The sequence below is a fragment of the Erpetoichthys calabaricus genome, chromosome 8, assembly GCF_900747795.2.
Source record: "Erpetoichthys calabaricus chromosome 8, fErpCal1.3, whole genome shotgun sequence".
Lineage (NCBI taxonomy): Eukaryota > Metazoa > Chordata > Cladistia > Polypteriformes > Polypteridae > Erpetoichthys > Erpetoichthys calabaricus.
The window spans coordinates 98,265,166-98,288,958 of record NC_041401.2 but is presented as its reverse complement, the minus strand read 5'-3'; the positions used below and the strand labels follow the sequence as shown (position 1 = coordinate 98,288,958).

At 37.0% G+C, this 23,793-nt stretch overlaps 1 protein-coding gene across 5 annotated transcripts in view; it reads right to left on the bottom strand.

Moving 5' to 3' along the window:
- The window catches only part of LOC114656568 (general transcription factor II-I-like), a 174,241-nt gene that overhangs the window by 125,250 nt on the left and 25,198 nt on the right, over positions 1-23,793 (bottom strand). For 4 of the 5 annotated variants that reach the window (XR_007935624.1, XM_051930782.1, XM_051930778.1 and 1 more), the window contains exons 2-3: positions 2,588-2,691; positions 977-1,115 (exon numbers count right to left, since the gene is read on the bottom strand). Coding sequence is in view for 4 of the 5 variants with exons in the window: in XM_051930782.1 (XP_051786742.1) it covers positions 977-1,115; positions 2,588-2,691 (243 nt within the window). In the remaining variant the exon portion in view is untranslated. The remainder of the gene's footprint in view (positions 1-976; positions 1,116-2,587; positions 2,692-23,793) is intronic. The other variant, XM_051930781.1, reaches the window with a different exon arrangement.

The following is a 23,793-nucleotide window of genomic DNA, read 5'->3' as shown; positions in this document are numbered from 1 at the left end:
GTTAAGGGTCTTGCTCAAGGGCCCAGCAGAGCAGGATCGCTTTTGGCAGTGACGGGGATTCGAACCGGCAACCTTCTGGATACCAGCACAGATCCTTAGCCTCAGAGCTTGCGTTGACTTGACATAAAAATATACATGTAACTATCAAAACTCAACAACATTTTAAAGAAAAAAGTAATGGAATTGAGCAAAGATATTGATATGCAACTCGTTTAAGCAGCATCTATTCTTCTAAAGAAAAACAGGTGTTTGAAGAAGACTAAGGAGGTCATTCTATTACAAACAGCTAATATGCTGGCAGTTTATTGTGTAATGGCTCCCACATACTTCAGGGGAGGTGAAGGGTGCAGACCTATACTATATATTTGCTTAAAGTGGATAATTGTCCTTTCATATCATGTTTGAGTATGCTCTTATATCACAGTTTTCCATGCACACACTTCCGTTTGCATCTGCACTTGATCCCTCATAGATTCTTCCGGAATATATTGCTGCTTTTTGTGTGTGATTGTCATTTTCTGCTCATGTGCTATCAATGAAGACAGTATGAAAGGTCAATGTATGCAAATACAAAATTTGAAGGTGCTTGGAAATCTCTTTGGAAAAGGTCTGTCATTCGTATTAATGTTAAAATGACATCATGCAAGTGTGAAGATCTGTGTGCACCAAAGTATGAAGCAGGTGTAGCAAACGATATACATTGGAATAAAATATGTTCGACCATAAACAATACTCTTCTGGAAAATCCAAAGTGTGAGGCAGAAACACTCATGTATCACCACGCTATTCCATTGTTACATTTTTTAACTAAAAACAAAATTGTGAATAATGCAGTCCTTGTTATATGTTTTGTAAGTCGATGTGCATTAACATGCTCTTTAAAGCTATCTGAACCATATATCACATCTTTTTCTAAAATGTGACAAATTGTTACATTTTAAGTGTTAAAAAGTTAAATTTTGTCGCCATTACTTACAATAGTTTATAAAATCATTCTGAAAATCTTTTCTCAAGTCTGCATATGCACGGCCACGGTCTGTACCAACTGAAAACACCTCACCATTGAAAATTGTGATGCAAGCCACCTCTGCCTTTAACTTGGCCAGCTCTTTGCACTGAAAAAGAAAGCAAAAAGTCATATTTGGTAATTTCGTATCTCTTCATTATATACTTAAAAATGGCCTTCTAATACATCTCTTTATTTTTTTATCATAGCCTAAGTAAAAAAAAAAAAAAATCAATGGACAACCATAGGTGCTTTAACACTGTTCTCATTTATAGCCGAAACCTTACTGAAATAATCTGACCAAAATAAATGTGGCTAAAAACTTTCTTCCACAGTCAGACTAGACTAACAGAACTATAGTGCCTTGCAAAAGTATTCAGTAAAAGTTATTAAATGATGTTGAATTTTAAATAATATCTAAACATCTTCTCTGAATGTACATTTTTATTGAAAAAAATCATATACTTAGAAAAGACACATTTAAATGTTTGTAAGCAGATATCTTGGTGTGAAAATCTGAAATCAGTTACTTAAATAGGTATTCTTACCCAGATATTAATTAATATAACAGAGCCAATTTATTTTGCTACTGCAAGTTGCCGTCATAGTGTTATTTTCACAAAGATTTCCTTCTGTTTATTCAAATTACTTGGACACAGTTTATGAACCACCACTTTTGAATTGTGATGAGTCAGGTCTTTGACTAGACCACTAAGCACATTCACCATTTTGTTCTTGATGACCTCCAATTGTCCCAGTGAAAAGTGGATGTTCCTTAAAGTTTCAACTTGCTAGCAAAAAGAAACAGGTGTCTTTGCAGGATGTTCTGGTAAAGAGTTAAAAAAAGTCTGTTTTTATTTCAGCTATAACAGGCTGCCTGCAGATAAGAAGCACCTCCATCATACTCCATTGAATGGATAGTGTTTCTTAGGACACTGTGCGTATTATGTTGGCATCGCACATAATGCTTTGAACTTGAGCAAAACCCCAGTCTTAGTCACAAACCCTTTTGTAAAATAAAATGTCTGGTTCACACTTATATTTTTTTACTATTTTTTTTTTTCAAACTCCAGATGGGCTTCTAAATTTTCTTCCAATAAAAATCAGTGTTATGATGAGTGATTGTTGCTATCATAGTGGTTTCTCTCACAAGCTCACTTCTTTTTCAGTTATTGAATTTCTATAGACATCCTTTTCTAGGAAGTATCTGAGTGTTGTAAATAGCTGCTGACACTTCTCTAATAAGAGTGCAAAAAATAAAAAAGTGAATTAAATACGCAAATGGCAGAGACCAACATTATGGAAAGTTATGTCTCGACGAGGACTGTTTCCTTTGCATGTGAAAATTTGCAGTTTCCAGAGAATAAGCATCTAAGTAATGATGCACATTTCAGTTTTTGACTTAGGTTAAGGCATCGGCAGTCAAATAACTGTTTCCACCTTCAAAACTTTCTTTTTCAGCATGTTACTGTAATTTATAATCCAGCACTATTATTAGATACTTCTGAAAGGCACTGCATTTTCTGCGGTTAAATATCAGTATTTAATTTCAAAACCCAAAAGAATGTAAAAAACCCTTACCATAGACTCAATTGCTGACATGAGGACCATGATGGCAACTCGACTCTCAGAGGCTGCTCCCTCCATTTTTAAGGACAGTGAGTCTCCAGAAAGTGCCATCCTCTCTGCAAAAGATATAAAACTAAATATAATAATTTTAGAAACCTCAGACCTGCTACTTGCATAACCATGGAAAAAGCATGATGCTATAGCAAGAATTATATTCCACAGTTTATATAATTATAACCTTAAATTCATTAATTAAAATGAAAATGAATTTATAAACAACACTTTCTACTTTCATAAAAACTGGTGTTAACACCCTTTATGAATTATGGTGATTTTTTCATACACTGCATCTTTGTTATTCCCCATATCTTACAACACATTTAGGAATATGAATAAGGCAAGGAGGCATGCTAGCACAGTGATGAGTATTGCCACCTCATTGTGCCAGAGTCCTTGGTTGTGAAACTTATCATTTTGGTCTAGATAAATTAGCACAGTAAAAGTTTCTTTGTGTGGGTACAAATCATACCTGGAAAAAAAACTAATGCAGAACATGCAAACAGTTACATTTTGAAAAAAATTTAAAATTCAGTCTATAATAAAAATCTAAATTAAAAAGCAAGGAGTCTTATTACAGTAGAAATTATAGTTAATATTCCAGCATCATTTTTTAATTAACACAGTCTTACAAGGACTTATTTGTCCAAAACTTGCTGATTATTAAAATAACACATAACATTTACAAAACACATACAAAACAACCAGTAAAAAGAATGTAAAATCAGTTTATAGTCTGGTATAACAGGTTAGCATTTCAGTACAAATGGTGTCATGCTGTCTATTTTAACAATAGGAATTTTCACTTGGCCTTCCAGTTTTCCTCCCACATCCAAAAGATAACGAATGTGTGTTTAGTTAAGTTGGTCATACACAACTGAACATGAATGTGTCCGCTTTTGCCAGTGTTTGATGCTGTTGACAGCAATCATGTCTCCAAACATTCCTGAGCATAATAAACATTACCTACAAGAAACGTTTGGGACTTTTTATTTTTAACTAATTGATATTTATTTGGTGTACAACAGGTGCAATATATACTGTAGATTGAGGGTCCTCAATCACAGTCCTAGAGGGCTGCAGGTTTTTATTCCAACTAGTTTCCTAATTAGAAAGCAGTCCAAGCTGATAATGAAACTTGCTATTGAACTATTTAGCTTGTTAATGCTTGCATTCATCCAAGAGCAATTTTAATTGCACTGTATACCTTCTGTGAGAACATTATCCATGTGTTTTGTGGACCAGAATAGACTTAAACTTAATGGTCCTTCCAATTACCTTTCATTCATTTCTAAACATTTTTTATCACAGATCTTCAAGGTAAGCACGTTAGCTGGAGAACTGCTGGTTTACTGGCTTACTGCATCTCATTATTAACTAATGTCTGATTAAGAAAACAGGCCATAATTAAAACTTAAACGCAGCTGCTGAAATCTAAAATAGACAATTAAGGGTTCTGAATGGTAACAGCCAAGAGAACTAAAATTAAGCCCAAACAATGTATTGCTTGAGTAGTAAATAAAAGGGTAATAATTAAGAAATTGGTTAAAGTGAAAACCTGCAGCCATAGCAGACCTCCTGGACTGTAATTGAGGACCTCTGATCTACAAAGTAACTAAATTTTGTCTTTGATAAATAAAGGCACTAACAAGGCATAGAGTTAAACACCAACTTTCATTATCAGCAAGGACTGAGTTCTAATTAGGACACTGGCTGGAATTAAAGCCCGTAGCCACAGTGACCCTCCAGGACTGTGATTGAGGACCACTGCTGTAGATCTAACAAAACAGTGGAATTACACAAGACATAGTATAATGTACTGCTTTATGTTGACTGCCTCAGTTTCTTACCTGCTAAATATAGACCAGAAGAATGAAAATAATGGAAAAATAATTTTTAATCAAAGATAAAAGTGTCTTTGAATATGCTCTCCACCTTATGTAACCTTATGTGCACCACCCGTGCATTAACCAAATTGATCTACACAAGCCTACTTTTTCTAGTACTTGCTGCAATCTGTATAGGAGAGCAGTTCACAAAACCATACTCTTTATATAAACAATGTCAGCTAAGGCGTAACTGGAAGTCTGTCAGTTTTCAAAACCGCTTAATCCAGGGTCAACAGGCACAGGATCTTATTCCCACATAATCAGGCACAAAGTAGGAACAATTCTGGATATAGTCCATCTAAGAACGCACTAAAATAAACAAGCAACTATTTATTTTATGTTTGGCAGTTACTTCAGGTGCAATGCTTAAGGCGACTGGGTAACCTGCCAGTTTCTAAAAATAACTGATTAGAAAGTTAAGGTAGTGTATCACAACTGAAGATATTTTGTCTAATGGTCCACTCATTTCAATTCTTCATGGGGTGTTAAAGTTGAAACAGAGTAGTGTCAACTGCTGGAAAATCAAACCTTTTTAAATTAGTGATAAAATGCAAGGAAAAATATATGTTTAGATCATTCAAAAACTAAAGTCTTAGTGAAGAAATGTGTTCTCTTCTTCTAATAAATTCTGCTCACCAAGTTATGGCTTCTTCCTAATTTAGAAATTTTTTGGAACTACAGGTAGATGTGTTAACTGATGTCAAAATATTTTTGAAAGCAATGTAAACCAACATGAAGGAACATAAATCAGGTGAAAGATTTATGGGATTGGTCTGGAGATATGTAATACTCTAAAATTAAATGCACCTTATCTGCTTTATTTCTGCTACTTTTGTTTTTCAATTTTAATGTTTGCTACTTGGCCATTATATCACTTTCTTGCACCATCTCTTTTCACAGCTTTAAGCTAGCGAACAAGGAAACATTTTGGCATGTATGTATCCTCTATATTTGCCGTTCAACAACCATCCAGCTCTTAGAATGAGGACTTCATCTGAATATGAACACATAATTAAAGATCCTTATCATTTACAAAGCAGTTCCCACGTACAATGACGGTTCATGTGATATTGGTGAAAGAATAGCACCATCAGTTTAATCAACTTCCATTAAAAGGATCCAGGTTCAACAGGCATATATTAGAGAAAAAAATGGTAACATTTCTGTAAATCTCTATCTTAATGGTGAAAAACAGTAAATAGATGCACGATTGTTTAAATTCAGTGAGTGGTGACATGTTGCGTGTTCCTCATAACAGACATCTGCGCTCTTTTGCATATAATCTTGCTTTTTTTGTTGTTTATGTGGTCTCTTATTATAATTTACATAATCCTTTTAAAAACTGAAGTGAGTATTCAGAAGTTGTCTTTCTGATAACTAATAAATACAGAGCTGCTGCCATTAGCTATTCTCAGACAACACAACTATCATGACTCAAATAAGACCAACCGGACAAAGACAGCTAGAAAACTGGGGCAAAGGGGAAACATCCAAGTGAGAGTAAAACATTGACAGAACTGATCTCCTCTGCCCATTATTTTTAAACCAAAGTGCCGTTACTGGAATCTAGCAAGATTGATTACTGTCAATAGCTTTATTGCCTTGTGGTGGTCAGACTGAACTGTCAGATAAAACAAAAGATGGAGGTATGCATTTTCTGTTGAACGTGGTGCACAAATGTTAAAATTCTCTTTTAAAAAAATGTTCACCTGATCTGGAATATTTATTGATCAAGCATAGTCCATTTCATCTTCTGAGGGAGTTCTTTTGTGTTTTATCTGGTTGAAGTTTATATTCCTCTGCAAGACAACATGAACAATGCTCTGAATGATCTGTACAACGTTTGTACAGAATACAAAAATTCACATCCTGTGGGGTTATTTGTAGTTATTGTGGACTTCAGCAAATTTAAGGGATGCTTAACGTAAACATCACCAGTATGTCACCTGCCCCACAAGGGGCGCTAATACTTTGGATCACTGACACAACCCAGTAAAAGATGCTTACTACCCGCTACTGCCCCCCACCTAAAATGGTCTGATTAACTTCCAGTATTCCTATTCCCATCTTACAAACAAAAACTGAAACATGAGGAGCTCACAAGAAAAGTGATACAGTGCTAGACTAAAGAAGCACAGAATAAACTATATGACTGCTTTGATTATGCAAACTCAAAACATGTTTAAGGAATTCTCATCAGATGAGGATGAGTATGTAGACATTTCAGCAATATTTGTCAAAAAATGTGTGGGTGGCTGTGCGCCTACAAAAGTGACATATTGATTTTACTGAAGGCATTTTGAATCAGGAATATGGAAGCATACAAGAAATGCAGATGCAAATTCAGAAAAGCAATGAGAAGGGGTAATTATCAATAATTAAATAAATTAGAGATGAAATTTAGCAGCTGTAACAGTCACACATTTGGTCAATGATTGATGTTGTTTATGGACTGCAAAGTAAAACTTAAATTAGCTGATGACTTCAGTAACATAATTAGCATTTCACCAAGAGAATCTGTGTTTAGCGCAGCAGTGGAGCAAACACTCAAATTACTTTTTAAGTAAAAGTACAAATAAACAATCAGGTGGTTTACCAAACATCTTTCACACTACCATTACACCGATTCTTCCTTACCAAGGCATGTTAAACCTAACACAAAGTCTTAAGTCTGCACATCACTTGCAGATTTAGATTTAATATATGTTGTAAAGGCAAACATATAACGAGGATCCAACTAGTTATCCATGACCAAAGAGTATAAAACACTGCCACGGCACATTATACAGTACACTGACACTCTACTGACGCAGCGCTCAGAAAACCCCAATAATCGCCACACCTGCCGTTTTCATTTCGACCTTTCAAACTAACACCATAGTCCCTTCACCAGACAAGCTCGTCTTGCAGTTCCTCAGTTCTCCCTATTCTTATACCTGTCTTTGTTGTCAGTCTTCATAGTTTCACTGGTTGTGAGGTGGGAATACATATTATATTTTATTGCCACTGAAACAAAACCTCTCCCTGATCAAAAGCACTGTTTTAAATAATGTACTTCTGCAAACACCTGTAGTATGAAACATAGCAAGCAGAATTCATATTTGGACAAACTTAGTTAATTTTACCACACAATTATGTGGAAACCTATCACAGGCATTTCTGCGAATCATAGTTTAAGAAACACTTGTAATGGGCTGCTCGATACTAACTTGTTGACACTGTGCTGAGCATCAGAAGCACTAGTGTTCGAAGCACCGCTTCAAGGCTTGTTTCAAATACGCCCATCACGTGATTTTGAGGCACACTAGTGCCATGATGTCACTGGCATCTCTGCAGTCAGAAGATCTATTGGTCAACTCAAACTTCAGTCTTATTTGGCTCAAAAAATAAATACAATGGCTTTCCTCCATCTTTACTGGTGCTCTGATATGAGCGCAAATCTTGTGGTTGCCGTAGGTAAGACTCACACATGGAGAACTATCCGAGTAAAAATAAACAGTTTTTAAAAACAGTTATGTATTACTTATCTATAAATTAATAATACCTTTAAGAGAAATTATGAACAATTCAATCCGGATACCATGTTTATTGGTGTGGAGTCTTGTCTACGTAAATTGATGAACATATTTGCAGTAAGGCAGCACATGTATTGTAACAGTCCAACATCTATTCTAACCCATGTCAATCATGTTAGAGAGGCTGAGAGATGCTTCACGTTAGAGTTTATAATCCCAATGTGCATATACTGTACTGTTGTGATTACCACAAGACATTCCTCATTAAACGTTTTTTGTATTCAGTGATTTTCAGATCTGTAGCTGATATGTATTGTTGATTTCCAAAATGCAATGTGAGTAAAACTGAGTGCTGCATAACTAATTTCAACTGTCTTCAAAACAGAATCAGTGGGATTGACAGCATCTTCTGTAATTTGTGGGAGCCTCAGAACTTCTGCATTAATGAGAGAAATATGTTGTAAAGATTGCAAATTCAACTAGAGGTGGACATAATGATCACTCCAGTACTGGCAAGAAGGGGCAGCTTGGATAAGCACATCTGGAGACAAACTTTCAAAAAAGCACCTGACTTTGTCAGCACCACCCTTTCCTTGTGAATGTATCTCGTCAAAGTAGGAGAAGGATCAGGAAATAAGAAGTCATCTGAACTGCAGCACAGCAGAATAAATCATTTATGTAAACAGAAATATTAAAAGACAGTGCTTCTGTCATTTCTGTATTCTTACACCATCTTCCAGTTACACAATCCCAGTCACTGACACATTTTTTTTTAATTTTTTTTTTTTTAACATTTTCCTGCTTCCTTCCCGTTTTGTTACCCAAAGCAGCACCTGCTGTCAATTGTCACTGATCATCAACACCAAGTTTCAATCAAGCCTTTACCGTCCTTCCTGTCATACACAAAAAATAAGACACACATTTTCTCTACATACGTGTTCAATATCAATAATAGTAATATGGCAATAATGAGAATCTACATGGGCAATAAATATGGGTAATAGATTTAAAATAGGTCAGATTAAAACACTGTCAAAATATATTAATAAAGAAAACTGAGAAGCATTGGACTTTAGAAAAATATCAAAAAAGCTTGTGAGCTGTCATTAGCACAAAATGCATTGTTAATGGCACGCACACTGCTGAGACAATGTCATGAACAAACAAACAAAAAAAAATATATATACAGCACAGTCAACACAAACTGACAGCCTCCTTGATATCTGATCTTATGATTAACTGTCAGTATCATATAAATGAAGTCATTTTAAGAAGATGACAAGTTTGCTGGCATTAGTTCAATAAACGTTCCCTTTAAAATGTTTGCATATACAGCATATGAGACAGAATCTCAATGAAGTGGGACTTGTGAGTAGTGACGAATAATACTTGACACTGAGGAATTATAATGCATAATAACGGGAACAAGTTAAAACTATGACTTCCTAAAACGGACACTATAAATGTAGGCAGTTCAGTATACAGTATAATTTAGGGGTGTGCATTTCTATATCGATTTAAGAACTAAGTAAGCCATCTGTTACACTAAATAGTAACGCAAACCATAATTAATGAAGCACTCGTCTATAACAAGGAATGTTCACCGATTGGCTGAAACTACTCATAGCGATTTACTCAGTGCTTCCAACTGCATTTCAATCCCAGTGCGAATGTCTGCTCATTGCTTTGAACCGCACTCCACGTTTCAATCCCAGTGTGTATGTCTGCTCAGTGCTTCAAACCACGATTACTGGGGGTATTTTCACTGCTTATATCAGCTTGCCATTTCGAGTCCTTATTCCTTGAGCTATGTTTGAACAATTTATAGAATCACCACATTTCAAAAACTGAACAAAATTGTCAGCCGAAATGAATGTTTGTGAATGATACAACACATTTTAAATGATTGTGCCGATAGTACTTAGTGTCAAGAAATAAAACTATAAATTATACATCTTACAAATGCCGAATGGTAGAATGCATAATGCTGCAAAGAACAGCCTTAGTATTAAGGTCACAATACCTTCTTCTCATAAATTCCCTTCTTTGCCTCTTATCATTAATTTATCTACTCTCTATATATAAAAAGATCAGCTAAATTGTGTGACATTTTCATGCAACGTTCATTTTTCTTCGAAACCATACGTCATATAGTATACATCTATATATAATTTTTTTCGTCTCCATTAGACTACAATACATCCGTGTCAATACAACCAATTTAACTACATACACCAAAAAATACATCATATACAGCAGTTTCGCTAAGAAAAGTAGCGGTTCAGATGTGTGTACACTTATCAAGTAATGTGGGCAGTGCAATGGTAGTTGTGCTGTCCCGCAATGAGGTTAGGAATTTGCGTCCTGGGTCCTCTAGTGGAAAATATGGTAAAAGGATTTTTTTTCGCCCCATTTAACAAAAAATTCCACCCTGGACGGACAGCGAGCACAAACCCCTAGTAAAGATATATCTAAAGTACATGTGCATTTTGTTTCATGTGTAAACATTTGACTGACGATTTCAATTGCTGCTATGGTTAATGATTGTGAAGCTACGGGCTTAAATTATTAAATTAATCAGGTGGTATGTGGTCTTAATTTGCTTCTTAATGATGGGGTGCATGATAAATGTGTTAGTGGCTGGGATTGCGCTTCTGTAATTGGAAGATTGGTTAAGAATAGATGCAGAAAGGAGAACTACATATACAGTAGACTTCAACTACAGAGTGTGGATCACTCAATACTTACAATGCTTGCCTTGGAGTGTCCCGTGTGTGTCTGTGAGACAGTGTGCCGATGTATGATCTGCACCGTGTCTCTCTGCTTCTCTGAAGTGGTCTGGATTGACACTTGAATTTTGGGTGCAGCAGAGTGAATTCAACCTGATCTGCAACAGTGGGTTTATCATCTTCCTTTTCAATGGCGGGATTCATAGATGTTAAATGGCAATGAACAAAGATGGATTATTGTAAATACATGAGCTGCCTTCCACAAGTTAGTCATCGCATTTTGATGGAAATTATTTTTTTTTAATTTTATTGATTTTATTGTCATCATTCCATACAAATAGTCAATTTTTACAAAAAATAGAATTGAAAACAAATCAACCCCCACCCCTGAGAAAGACAGCATGGCCAACAGAGTGAAACTTAAAGCTAGTAAAAATAAATAAATTGTTGAGTTTAATAGGTGGATAAAGAAAAATGGAGAAGAAAAAGAAACATGAAGAGAATATTCTAAAATATTATTGATTAGATCCTGCCAGGTTTTGAAAAAGTTCTGCACAGATCCTCTAACTGAGAATCTGATTTTTTTCCAATTTCAAATAGTATACAACATCAGTTACCCACTGACTTAAAAGAGGAAAGTTAGGATTCTTCCAGTTTAGCAAAATAAGTCTGCGTGCCAATAGTGTAGTGAAGGCAATCACAGTTTGTTTGTCCTTCTCCACTTTAAGCTAATCTGGAAGAACACCAAACACACCTGTTAATGGGTTAGGAGGGATTTCGACACCAAGGCGGTCTGAAAGGCACTTAAATTTTTTGTCCAGAATGATGTTAATTTGGTGCAGGCCCAAAACATGTGACCCAATGAGGCTGGAACTTGATTGCAGCGTTCGTAGGTTGGATCTTGCCCTGGAAACATTTTAAACAGTTTTAAGATGTGCTCGATATATAATTTTGAGTTGAATAATTGTATGCTTTGCGCATATGGAGCTCAAGTGAATTCTCTGCATTGCTCCCTTCGACTCCTTTTCTGATATGATGAGTCAGAGATCCTTTTCCCATTGTCCTCTTCGATCTTTGAAAGGGAGGGACCGTAAAATAATTTTATATATTGCAGAAATGCTGTCTGAGTTCTTAAAACCAAGCAATATTTTTTCCAGCATAGAGGAAGGTGTGAGATGAGGAAAATCAGGAAGGTTCTGTTTGACAAAGTTTGTAATTTGAAGATAGTGAAAGAAATGTGCTGCTGGAAAGTTAAATTTGGAATGTAATTGTTCGTAGGATGCAAAGATGTTGTCTATATAAAGATCTCTAAGCAATTTAATCCAAAATGTTTTCCAGATATTAAAAACTGCATATGTTTGTGAGGGTTGAAAAAGGTGGTTCTCATGCACAGGTACCACAAATAAAAGATTCTCCATCTTAAAATGCTTTCTACATTGGTTCCATATTCTGAGTGAAGCACAAATGGGTTATTATTTCTATATTGGCGATAACTTGCATGTATTGGGGCACAAAGCATGGAATATAAAGTAGTACTGCAAGATTTTATTTCTATTGTGGACCAAGCCTGTGTATGTTCATCTATTTATGTCCAGGTTTTTATAGCTTGTATGTCTGCTGCCCAGTAATAAAACTGAAAGTTAGGAAGAACCATGCCACCTTCTGCGTTAGGTCTTTGTAGGGTCGCTCTTTAGATACGTGGATGTTTTAAGTTAAGATTTGGAAAAACTTATATATAATCATTTTGATGCAACCTTTAAAAGTATGCTGGGAAAAATTGAGGAACACATCCAGTAAAATGCTTCTAAATTGGGAGAACTTGCCGATGAGTTGGAAGACGTTAAGCAGACATTGACGACTCGAATTGAAACAGTGGAACATTTTGCATCTACCGCCGATGGAAAATCTACAGCTGGGAATTCCGAATGCAAAAAACTCGGAGACAGACTTGCGGCTCTGGAAGATGGATCCAAAAGGAATAATATTAGAATCGACGGTCTACCTGAGAATCGTGAAAGTCCAAACCCAGTGAAACTCGTAGTCGAACTATTCTCAAAAATAACTGGAGAGGACTTTAAATCAGATACCGAGATAGCGGCAGCTTATCGCATACGTGGATCAAATACCTCTAAACCTAGGACTGTAATTGTCTGCTTCGAGAGATTACAATTTAAGCTTAAAGTAATGGAACTCCTCAGACAGAAACAAGAGATTATATTTGAAAATAACCACATTCGTATTTTCCCGGATTACTCACCCTCAACAGCTGCTAAATGTGCAGCTTTTTACAACATTAAACAGCGGTTACGGAAAGCCGATATCAGATACAGCCTCTTGTATCCTGCCAAACTGAAAGTGGATATTCAAGACACATATTACATCTTCTCCACCAATGAGGAAGCAGAAAAGGAGTTAAGAAAACTGATCCCGACACTTTTTTGAAATATGACTGTGAGTCGCATCCTGTCATGGCAAGAAGATATTACCATAATTATACATCCTTTTCTCTTCTCAGACACATTTTGTTTATGTTTTAATTACAATTGTAGGCGTATGTGTGGAAGAAATTAAAGATTTTTTTTTTTTTTTTTTTTTTACTATTCTAAAGGAGGAGACTGTTTAACATCATACCCTTGGTTTATTGTTATTATTGCATTTGGGTTTACTATGCTTATCCAGGGTCACTTTTTAACACCATTCCCTGGGTTTACTGTCTTAATATTCCAAGACTGTTGGAAGATTATATTTTATGCTTATAGTATTTAGACTTTATCTGCAATAGATATCTCTACTTTTTAATCCTTAAACACCACTGCTGGGGGGCTTGTTTTGTTTTGGACGTGCTCAGTCTCTAGGTATGTCAGAGGACTAGAACTTTGTGAAGTGGGGTCCAGCCTCACGTGGGGAGGCAAAATGGGGGGGGGGGGGGGGGGGGGGGGGGGATAAGGGGGGGAGAGAAAGAGAGCAAACTATATCTAATCTATCCTTTTAATCCTTAAAATTACAACTACCAACGTAACAATAGGCTGCATGGCAATAACTTGTGGAAAAATTGGAAATTAAAGTTAAAGTTGTCTCACTTCCAGTTAAGACTATAAAATGACATTAAAAACTCAGTATCAATGTCTCCATGATGAGACAGTTAACTTTGTGAGCTGCAATGTTAAAGGCATGAATCACGAATTTAAGAGAAAGAAAGTATCCTCTCACCTAACAGGTCTAAACTCTAAAATAGTATTTTTACAGGAGACCCACTTACTAAGCAAGGATCATTTCTGGCTGCAAAAAGACTGGACTGGCCAAATGTTCCATTCCAGCTTCAAAAAAGAAAACTAGAGGTGTTGGAATTCTCATATATAGAACAGTCTCATTTGTGGCATCAGATGTAGTATCTGATCCTGAAGGGAGATATTTGATTGTCATGGGCAATTTATTTAACTGTAAAGTGGTTTTGATAAATGTTTATGCACCCAATGTCGATGATAGGGAATTCATGTGAAATGTATTTGCATCCATTCCCAATGTGAACACTCATCTCTATATATATAATCTTCATTTGGATCTTGATCTTTGTTTGTCCGTGAATTCCACGCATGCGTAGACCACCTTCCAGTTTAGTACGTTGTTGTTACTCACGGATGTCAACAATGTGCTGGAATAACGAAAGGGGTGGTGGACAGTGTTACGCTGGTTAGCTCCTGAGGCCTGGTTAGAGAATGAGATTGCCGAAGATAAAAGGTACGTGCCTACGTAACATATGAATGAAAGAAAGACAGTGGGTAAAATGAATGACAACGTAACAGCACGTTCCGGAAATTATTATTGTTACGTTGTAGCCGGCGAGTGCTGCGCGTCTCACAGTTGTACCCTGGCTTGCTCACATGTCAGTGAAGTGATCCCTATTTATGCTTTAAAGAGCCTGGATACCTATGTGTCCCCCTTTTCTAACCATTGCTCCGTGTATATTGCCTTACTCTTTGGATTGCCACAAAGCAACCTGCGAGATTGGAGAAAGGTTGAGAAGAGATCGTGAGGGGAAACAACAGCGTTGTGAAAATGAGACGGACTGTGAACGGAGAGAAGCAGAAATGCTCCTACACCACCAAGTAATTACTATTCGGACAGTGATTCCGAGTAGGCCGTTGCTATCGAATCAATGTCCAAGGGTTTTGTTTTGTAATTTTGTTTCCCTTATAAAAAATCATAATGCTGTGCGACGAAGGGCCCAGTTCACGACTGGCAGCCGCGTTTAAACAGGGAGCCCTTCACAGACAACTTTAACACGCGCAACGTAGTTGGCTGCACATGGCTAGTAAAATTATAATGGCTGGGGACTTTAATTGTTTTTTAAATCCACTCTTAGATAGGTCTCCTGCCACAGGGGGGATGACATCTAACACTGCAAAGATAATTGCACAGTTTTTAACTGACCACAACTTATCAGACCCATGGAGGTTTCTAAACCCAAACTCAAGATCATATTTGTTCTACTCACCAGTGCATCATTGCTACTCAAGAATTGATTATTTCTTTATACATAAGAATTTCTTGCCTAAAATTAAATCTTGCAAGTATGACGGTATTGTTATTTTCGACCATGCCCCTCTGATCTTGGAGCTAAAATCATTATGTCCCACATACTCATCTTGCAGATAGAGTCTTAACCCACTTCTATTAGCAGACGAGAACTGTACAGAATTTATATCAAAACAAATCAGTTTCTTCCTAGAGAAAAATAAATCCTCAGAGGTCTCTGCAGGAATACTCTGGGAGACTCTAAAGGCCTTCTTAAGAGGGCAGATTATTTCATATCTTTTCCACAGAAATAAATTAGAAACCAAGAAGGTATCAGAGCTAACCGGTGAAATTACTAGAATAGATCAAGAACATGGCAGGTGTCCAAGTGAAGCTCTTCATTGGAAAAGACAGGCTCTGCACTTAGAGCTCAACCGCTTAACAACCAAAGAAACTGAACAACTCATTTTTAAATCAAGACATCATTACTATGAACACGGAGAGAAAGCTAATAAGCTCTTAGCTCAACAAATCCACAAGCAAGAAGTTCACAATGCAATCCCAGCAATCACCAACACAAACGGAGACAAAATCATTGACCATAAAAATATAATGCACACATTTAGAGACTACTATAAATCCTTATATTCTACTGAGTTTAAAGAAGACAACACACAATCTAATGCATTTCTGGATACATTACAGATACCACAAATAGATACTTTTAATGCAGAGGAACTGGATAAACCTCTGGCGCTATCAGAATTACTAGATGCTACAAAGTCACTTCAGAGCGGGAAAGCAACAGGCCCTGATGGCTACCCTGTAGAGTTTTATAAGAAATTATCCACTCAGCTAGCTCCCATCTTATTAGCGACATTTACAGAAGCTAGAGATAATCAAATTCTACCTTAAACTTTTCGGCAAGCATTAATCACTGTCTTTCCTAAACAAAATAAGGACTTTTTACAATGTGCATCATACAGACCAATTTCACTTCTGAATAATGATGTTAAGATACTCTCCAAAGTCCTAGCTAGAAGGATGGAGAAAGTGCTGCCTTCAATAATATCACAAGATCAAACTGGATTTATTAAAGGCCGACATTTAACTTCCAATCTTCTGCGCCTGTTTAATACAATATATTCAACTGCAAAGTCAAACACCCCAGAGATATTATTATTGTTAGATGCAGAAAAAGCATCTGATATGATTGAATAGAACTACCTTTTCACTACATTAGAGAACTTTGGGTTTGGCCCGAACATTTGTGCATGGATCAAACTACTGTATACCAATCCAGAAGCTTCAGTTCGTTATAACAACATTTGTTCAGACTACTTTAAACTAGAACGTGGTACCAGACAAGGATGCCCCTTGTCACCACTGCTATTCGCAATTGCCATTGAACCACTGGCAGTTCACTATCGAAATGCTTATCAGATAAAGGGGATTATCAGAGAAGGATATGAAAAGAAAATTTCTCTATATGCAGATGATATGGTACTGTATATATCAGACACACAAAATACTGTGCCTTCAGTCTTAACAGCACTTACAGAATATCAAAAGATCTCTGGTCTCAGAATTAATTTGAATAAAAGTGTGCTCTTTCCAGTGAATTCTCAAGCATACAATATTAGATTGGACACCTTCCCTTTTATTATTGCAGATCAGTTTAAATACCTAGGGGTAAATATCACAAGTAAACATAAAGTTCTTTATCAACAAAATTTAGCCGTCTGTATGGAAAAAAATTAAGCAAGACTTGCATAGATGGTCAACCCATCAACTCACTCTGGCTGGAAGAATTAACATTGATAAGATGAATATTCTTCCTAAACTCCTCTTTTTATTTCAAAACATTCCAATATACATCAATAAATCATTTTTTAAGGAATTACATTCAACCATAACCTCATTTATTTGGAATTTTGATGACAATTCTAGAACAGATCTTTTATGCGATGCTTCCACAATATCTCTCAAAATTATTTGGTCGAATTAGGTTATAAAAATATAACTCCTGATCTTTTTTTTTTTTTTAAATTTAGGTGACTCTTTAATCGGAGTTGAACTTGGGTTTGCACGTGCAGAATATGAAAAGCAACTGTCTTAGTCAGTCGAGCCACAGGATGACATGACCAGAGCTTGTGACAGCGTCTTTTCTTCTTACTTTTGTACTCCACAAAATGTTGTGAAGTACAGTAATCCCTCCTCCATCGCGGGGGTTGCGTTCCAGAGCCACCCGCGAAATAAGAAAATCCGCGAAGTAGAAACCATATGTTTATATGGTTATTTTTATATTGTCATGCTTGGGTCACAGATTTGCGCAGAAACACAGGAGGTTGTAGAGAGACAGGAACGTTATTCAAAAACTGCAAACAAACATTTGTCTCTTTTTCAAAAGTTTAAACTGTGCTCCATGACAAGACAGAGATGACAGTTCCGTCTCACAATTAAAAGAATGCAAACATATCTTCCTTTTCAAAGGAGTGCGCGTCAGGAGCACAGACTGTCAGAAAAACAGAGGAAAGCAAACAAATCAATAGGGCTGTTTGGCTTTTAAGTATGCGAAGCACCGCCGGTACAAAGCTGTTGAAGGCGGCAGCTCACACCCCCTCCGTCAGGAGCAGGGAGAGAGAGAGACAGAGAAAAACAAACTTGCAAAAATCAATAAGTGCCCTTCGAGCTTTTAAGTATGCGAAGCACCGTGCAGCATGACGCTTCACTAAGCAGCTGCACAGAAGGTAGCAACATGAAGATAATCTTTCAGCATTTTTAGACGAGCGTCCGTATCGTCTAGGTGTGCGAACAGCCCCCCTGCTCAATCCCCCTACGTCAGGATCAGAGAAAGTCAGCGCAAGAGAGAGAGAGAGAAAAGTAAGTTGGGTAGCTTCTCAGCCATCTGCCAATAGCGTCCCTTGTATGAAATCAACTGGGCAAACCAACTGAGAAAGCATGTACCAGAAATTAAAAGACCCATTGTCCTCAGAAATCCGCGAACCAGCAAAAAATCCGCGATATATATTTAAATATGCTTACATATAAAATCCGCGATAGAGTGAAGCCGCGAAAGGCGAAGCGCGATATAGCGAGGGATCACTGTATTCATACATTGAATATCTCATTGATGGAATAATAATATCTGTTAATTTAAGGATTTCATCGTCTTTCTCAAATGTGCTCACCTACATTATGACAAAGTAGAAGGTTTAACCTTTACTTTTCATCTAGTCGGTTTTAAATAAGTTAGAACAAAGAAAACATTTGAGGACAAATGACAAGGTTCCTTTTCAATTTATGTTTTGTTTTTTTTAAACCTACAAAATTAAAGCCGTAGAACCCTAAACGATGGACGATTAAATGTGATCTCAAGAAAAATAAGGGCTAATAATAGTAATATAACAGGATCAATCATAATGATATAATGTAAAAGGGGAATATTTATTAAAAGAGCCTGGGGTCCAAGAGTAAGGCATCCGATTTTGTTTTACTAAAACTCTTGCTTATCACGTTGAACATTCCACATGTCAGTGTTGGTCTTATGTAATTTTTAAGACACCAGACACTGGAAGCCACTGTCTACCCTTTCTTTGTTGTTAATCTGTAGCAGTGAAAAATGAAAGTTCAACTGATGTCATTGAATTTGATCATGAGTTTGTGTTACGTTAATGCAAATGGCCAGGAGATGTCATTAGAGAGGCAAGCGTCAAATGCTTCGAAACTTCAACACGATTTCCAACACAATTACTTCAAATTACTTACCCTTCACTAAGAAACACTGGTCTAAATGAAAGAGGCCTTTGGTATCATGCATGTGTTTTTTTTTTTTTAAACATACCAGTGGAACGCCACTGAATCATTTTGTTAGTGCTTGCGAATCAATTCCCATGAGACACTGAAATGAACGAACTGTTCATATGACTGTAAAATGTAACGCATTGCCTTATAAAAATGTAGTGGAATGCAAAGTCAAGATATTTACTGTAAAATGTAGTGGATTAAAAGTCAAAAGTATACACTGCTAAATCTACTTAAGTAAAGCACAGATATGTGAATAATGTACTAAAGTATGAACTAACAAAATAATTGTACTTATATTACTTTACACTACTGATTTAGGACTTGTCTATCTATTATAAAAAGAAATCCTGTCCCCTGTCCTGACAGTCTACGATGCGTGATCTTTCTCGGAAGATAATTTAAAGACCCGTGAGGCGAAAGAGACCTGCCACGGTGCGTCTCACGGGAACATAGAACGAGAGTCTTGCAAGACACACCCTATTTACAAGCAATATCAAAAAAAACAAATCAGTAGTGTAACGGCAGTCATGCAGCACACAAAGCTCTAGGGCTCTCAGTGCATATAAAGTGTATAAGGTCAATACGGTAGAAATGAATAGGGTAGAAATGAAATGAATAGGGTAGAAATGAAACGTCGACGATTAAACGAAGAAGAAAGAAAAGCGTGGAGAAAAGAGACTCAAATGCGTTGGACAGAAAAAAGAGCAAAAAAGAATAATCGAGGTGCAAATTCAGAAAATAAGGAAAGTAATTATCAGCCCAGAACAAGTGGAATTGAAAAAAAAAGCACGTCCAATCCGGCTCAGAATTAAATGACAGTGAGTAAAAGACAAAGTAGAACTTCATAGAGACGTTTACAAACGTTGACGCTAAACACATGCAGAGCAGGTTTGAGACTATGAAACCAGGGAAATTAGAAAGGTTCAAAAAAAACGTTGGCGCTATACACATGTGGAGAAAGTTAAAGGATATGAAAGTAGGAAAATTAGAAAATATAAAAAAGTAAAGATCGCAGTAGCGCAAATAAACAAACTGCCTCATTTAACTATGCACCAGTCTAACTTTGGTTTTGCACAATAATTACTACACTATTGCACCTCAACACTTAATTCTACTTTATTCACATAATTTTACTTATTTATTATGTTCTACTATACTGTTATCTTTCGATCTATGACTTTTTGTTAATCTAACTGATATTCTTCTAACTTTGCACAGTTTTTGATAAGCGGATCAGGATGCATTTCACTGCGTGTTGTCCTATATAACTATCCATCCATCCATTATCCAACCTGCTGAATCCGAACACAGGGTCACGGGGGTCTGCTGGAGCCAATCCCAGCCAACACAGGGCACAAGGCAGGAACCAATCCCGGGCAGGGTGCCAACCCACCACAGCTGTATAACTATGCTTGTGACAAATAAAGAATCTTGAGAATTTCAAAAACGGAGTTTACCGCACATGCATTTACTGGTTACTTTGTTAATGTATATATATTTATCTGTCTGCTTATTTAAAAACCTAAATTTACCCCAGGAGTCAAAAACGTTCTGTCTAGCCCTTGTACAAAAACCTAGACAAAAGCTGGGGTATCACCTTGGTAAACCCATGTACTTTTGGAACTGTGTGAGGAAAATAGCACGACTTTACAGACAGGAGTCCAATGCAGAACTCTACTTACTTTTTTACTTTGTAAAAAAAAATTATTAAATGCTGATGATGTAGATCGTTTTGTCTGTGCTGAAATTCCAAACAGAGAAACCTATCCTGATCTCATTAGAAAGATTCAGCATATTGGTACTCGCAAGATTACAAATATTGTTTTTACAGAAGTTCTGAAATAAAAGTGAAACTAATGAAATAGCAACAATTCAAAGAAAAAAATATCTTAAAAGTGTGTATCTGGAAAACCAAATACGGGGGTTGGCGAGCGAAGCGAGCAGGGGGCAAATCCCCCTAGTTTCAAAAAGACAAATTATCCTTGTGCCTAAGAAAATGAAGAGTGGACAGTCTGAAAGACTATTGACCTGTGGAATTCAGTGTTTTATGAAAACTGATGCTGGAACATATTATAAACTTTATTCCAGAGTCTTGATAACCTCCAGTTTGCATACTGCATGTTCACAACCACTCTACAGAACATACAATATCCCTTGCACTTCACACCATTCTGGCAAATCTGAATAATACAAACTGTTATGCCAGTGTCCTTTTTATAGACTATAGTTAGGATTTAACAGCTTTACCAGCAAAACTGACAAAAAAAAAAACCTTTGACTTAGGACCTAGCACTACCATCTGCAGTTTTAATTTGGACTTTCTCACCAAACAGATTTCAGCATGTGTGGTTTGTCAGCATAATCTCTTCTATAATGACCCTCAACATAGATACAGTAATCCCTCGCTATATCGCGCTTCGCCTTTCGCGGCTTCACTCCATCGCGGATTTTATATGTAAGCATATTTAAATATATATCGCAGATTTTTTGCTGCTTCGCGGGTTTCTGCGGACAATGGGTCTTTTAATTTCTGGTACATGCTTCCTCAGTTGGTTTGCCCAGTTGATTTCATACAAGGGACGCTATTGGCAGATGGCTGAGAAGCTACCCAACTTACTTTCTCTCTCTCTCTCTTGCGCTGACGTAGGGGGGTGTGAGCAGGGGGGCTGTTCGCACACCTAGACGATACGGACGCTCGTCTAAAAATGCTGAAAGATTATCTTCACGTTGCTATCTTTTGTGCAGCTGCTTCCTGAAACGACATGCTGAACGGTGCTTCGCATACTTAAAAGCACGAAGGGCACATATTGATTTTTTTTATCTGTCTCTCAACCTCTCTCTGCTCCTGACGGAGGGGGGTGTGAGCTGCCGCCTTCAACAGCTTTATGCCGTGGTGCTTCGCATACTTAAAAGCCAAACAGCACTATTGATTTGTTTGCTCCTTTGAAGAGGAAGATATGTTTGCATTCTTTTAATTGTGAGACGGAACTGTCATCTCTGTCTTGTCATGGAGCACAGTTTAAACTTTTGAAAAAGAGACAAATGTTTGTTTGCAGTGTTTGAATAACGTTCCTGTCTCTCTACAACCTCCTGTGTTTCTGCGCAAATCTGTGACCCAAGCATGACAATATAAAAATAACCATATAAACATATGGTTTCTACTTCGCGGATTTTCTTATTTCGCGGGTGGCTCTGGAACGCAACCCCCGCGATGGAGGAGGGATTACTGTACTACACGGAGTAGTATGTCCCACCCACCTTCCCCGTTCACTTATGATTATGTGACCACATATTACTCTACCAATATTATAAAATTTGCTGATGACACCACCATCATAAGTCTGATCACTAATAATAATGAAGTGGCTTACAGAGAAGAGGACAACTAGCTGACTCAGTGGTGCCAGGACAATAATCTGACCCTTAATTTCAGCAAAACCAAGAAGCTAGTCTTAGACTTTAGGAAGCAGGAGGCAGACCACACTTCCATGTACATCAGAGCTGACACTTTTGAAATAATGAGCAGCTTTAAATGTCTTTGAGGCAGTATCACTAGCAAACTGAAGTGGACATTACAAATTTTGACCATTTAACAGATGAGGTCGTATGCTTTGGATCTTGGATATTTCCTTTTCAACTCCACACTTTGCTCTGTCACTCTGATACAGGTTCATCTTTGCTTCATCTGTTTACAAAACCTTTTCCAGGAATTTTGCAGGCTCTCTTAGGCACTTTTTCACAAACTGTAAACTGGCCAAATTGCTTTTGTGGTTAAATAGTGGTCTACATCTTGTAGTGTGGCCTCTGTATTTTGGTTCATGAAGTCTTGTGTGAATAGTCATCTCTGACCTATACACATTTGCCTCCTGAAGACTGTTTCTGATTTGTTGAAACGGCATTTGTGGCATTTTCTTTACCATAGTGAGGATTCTTCTGTCAGCAGCAGTGGAGTTCTTCCTTGAGCTACCAGTCCCTTTGTGATTACTGAGCTCACCAGTATGTTCTTTCTTCTTAATGACATTCCAGATAGTTGATTTGGGTAATCATATGGTTTTACAGATGTCTCTAATGGTTTTATTGTTATTTTGCAGTCTCATCATGGCTTCTTTGACTTCCATTAGCCCAGCTCTTGTCCTCATGTTGAACAATGGCAACTACAGACTCCAAAGGGTAGAAGCAAGCTGAGGTATCTTATGAAGCACACCTTTCTCTTACCTGCAATCTTGTGAAAATGCCACAATGGGGACAACAATACCCATCAGCAAGTGTGCTGCTCCAGACAATTTCATCAGCGCTCACAAAGTTTTAACACTAGAACCCCTGAAGCCTACGAAAAAACTTGTAATCCCAGGCCACCTTAAATTTCTTCATGCCTCTTAATTAGCGTCTTTTTTTTGCAAATGTGTCAATCAGCACAAGCAGCCACCAGCCTGCTATCCCATCCCCCCAACGATGCAGCTCAACTCAGGCAAAAAATTCTCCCAGCTCAAATCTGTTTATCTGGGTGTGAGGTGCCTGGAGTTGTAAGGTAAATAATATATTAATATTTTGAACACATGCATTTCATGTGTGTTCCGTGTCTACAATAATCTATGTAAATGTAGGATGACAGGAAATGCGAGGCGAGAAATGTTGAACATATACCTAAAACAGAATCTTTTAAATGTTATAGTACTAATGACAAAATTTTTAGACTGTCCAAATAT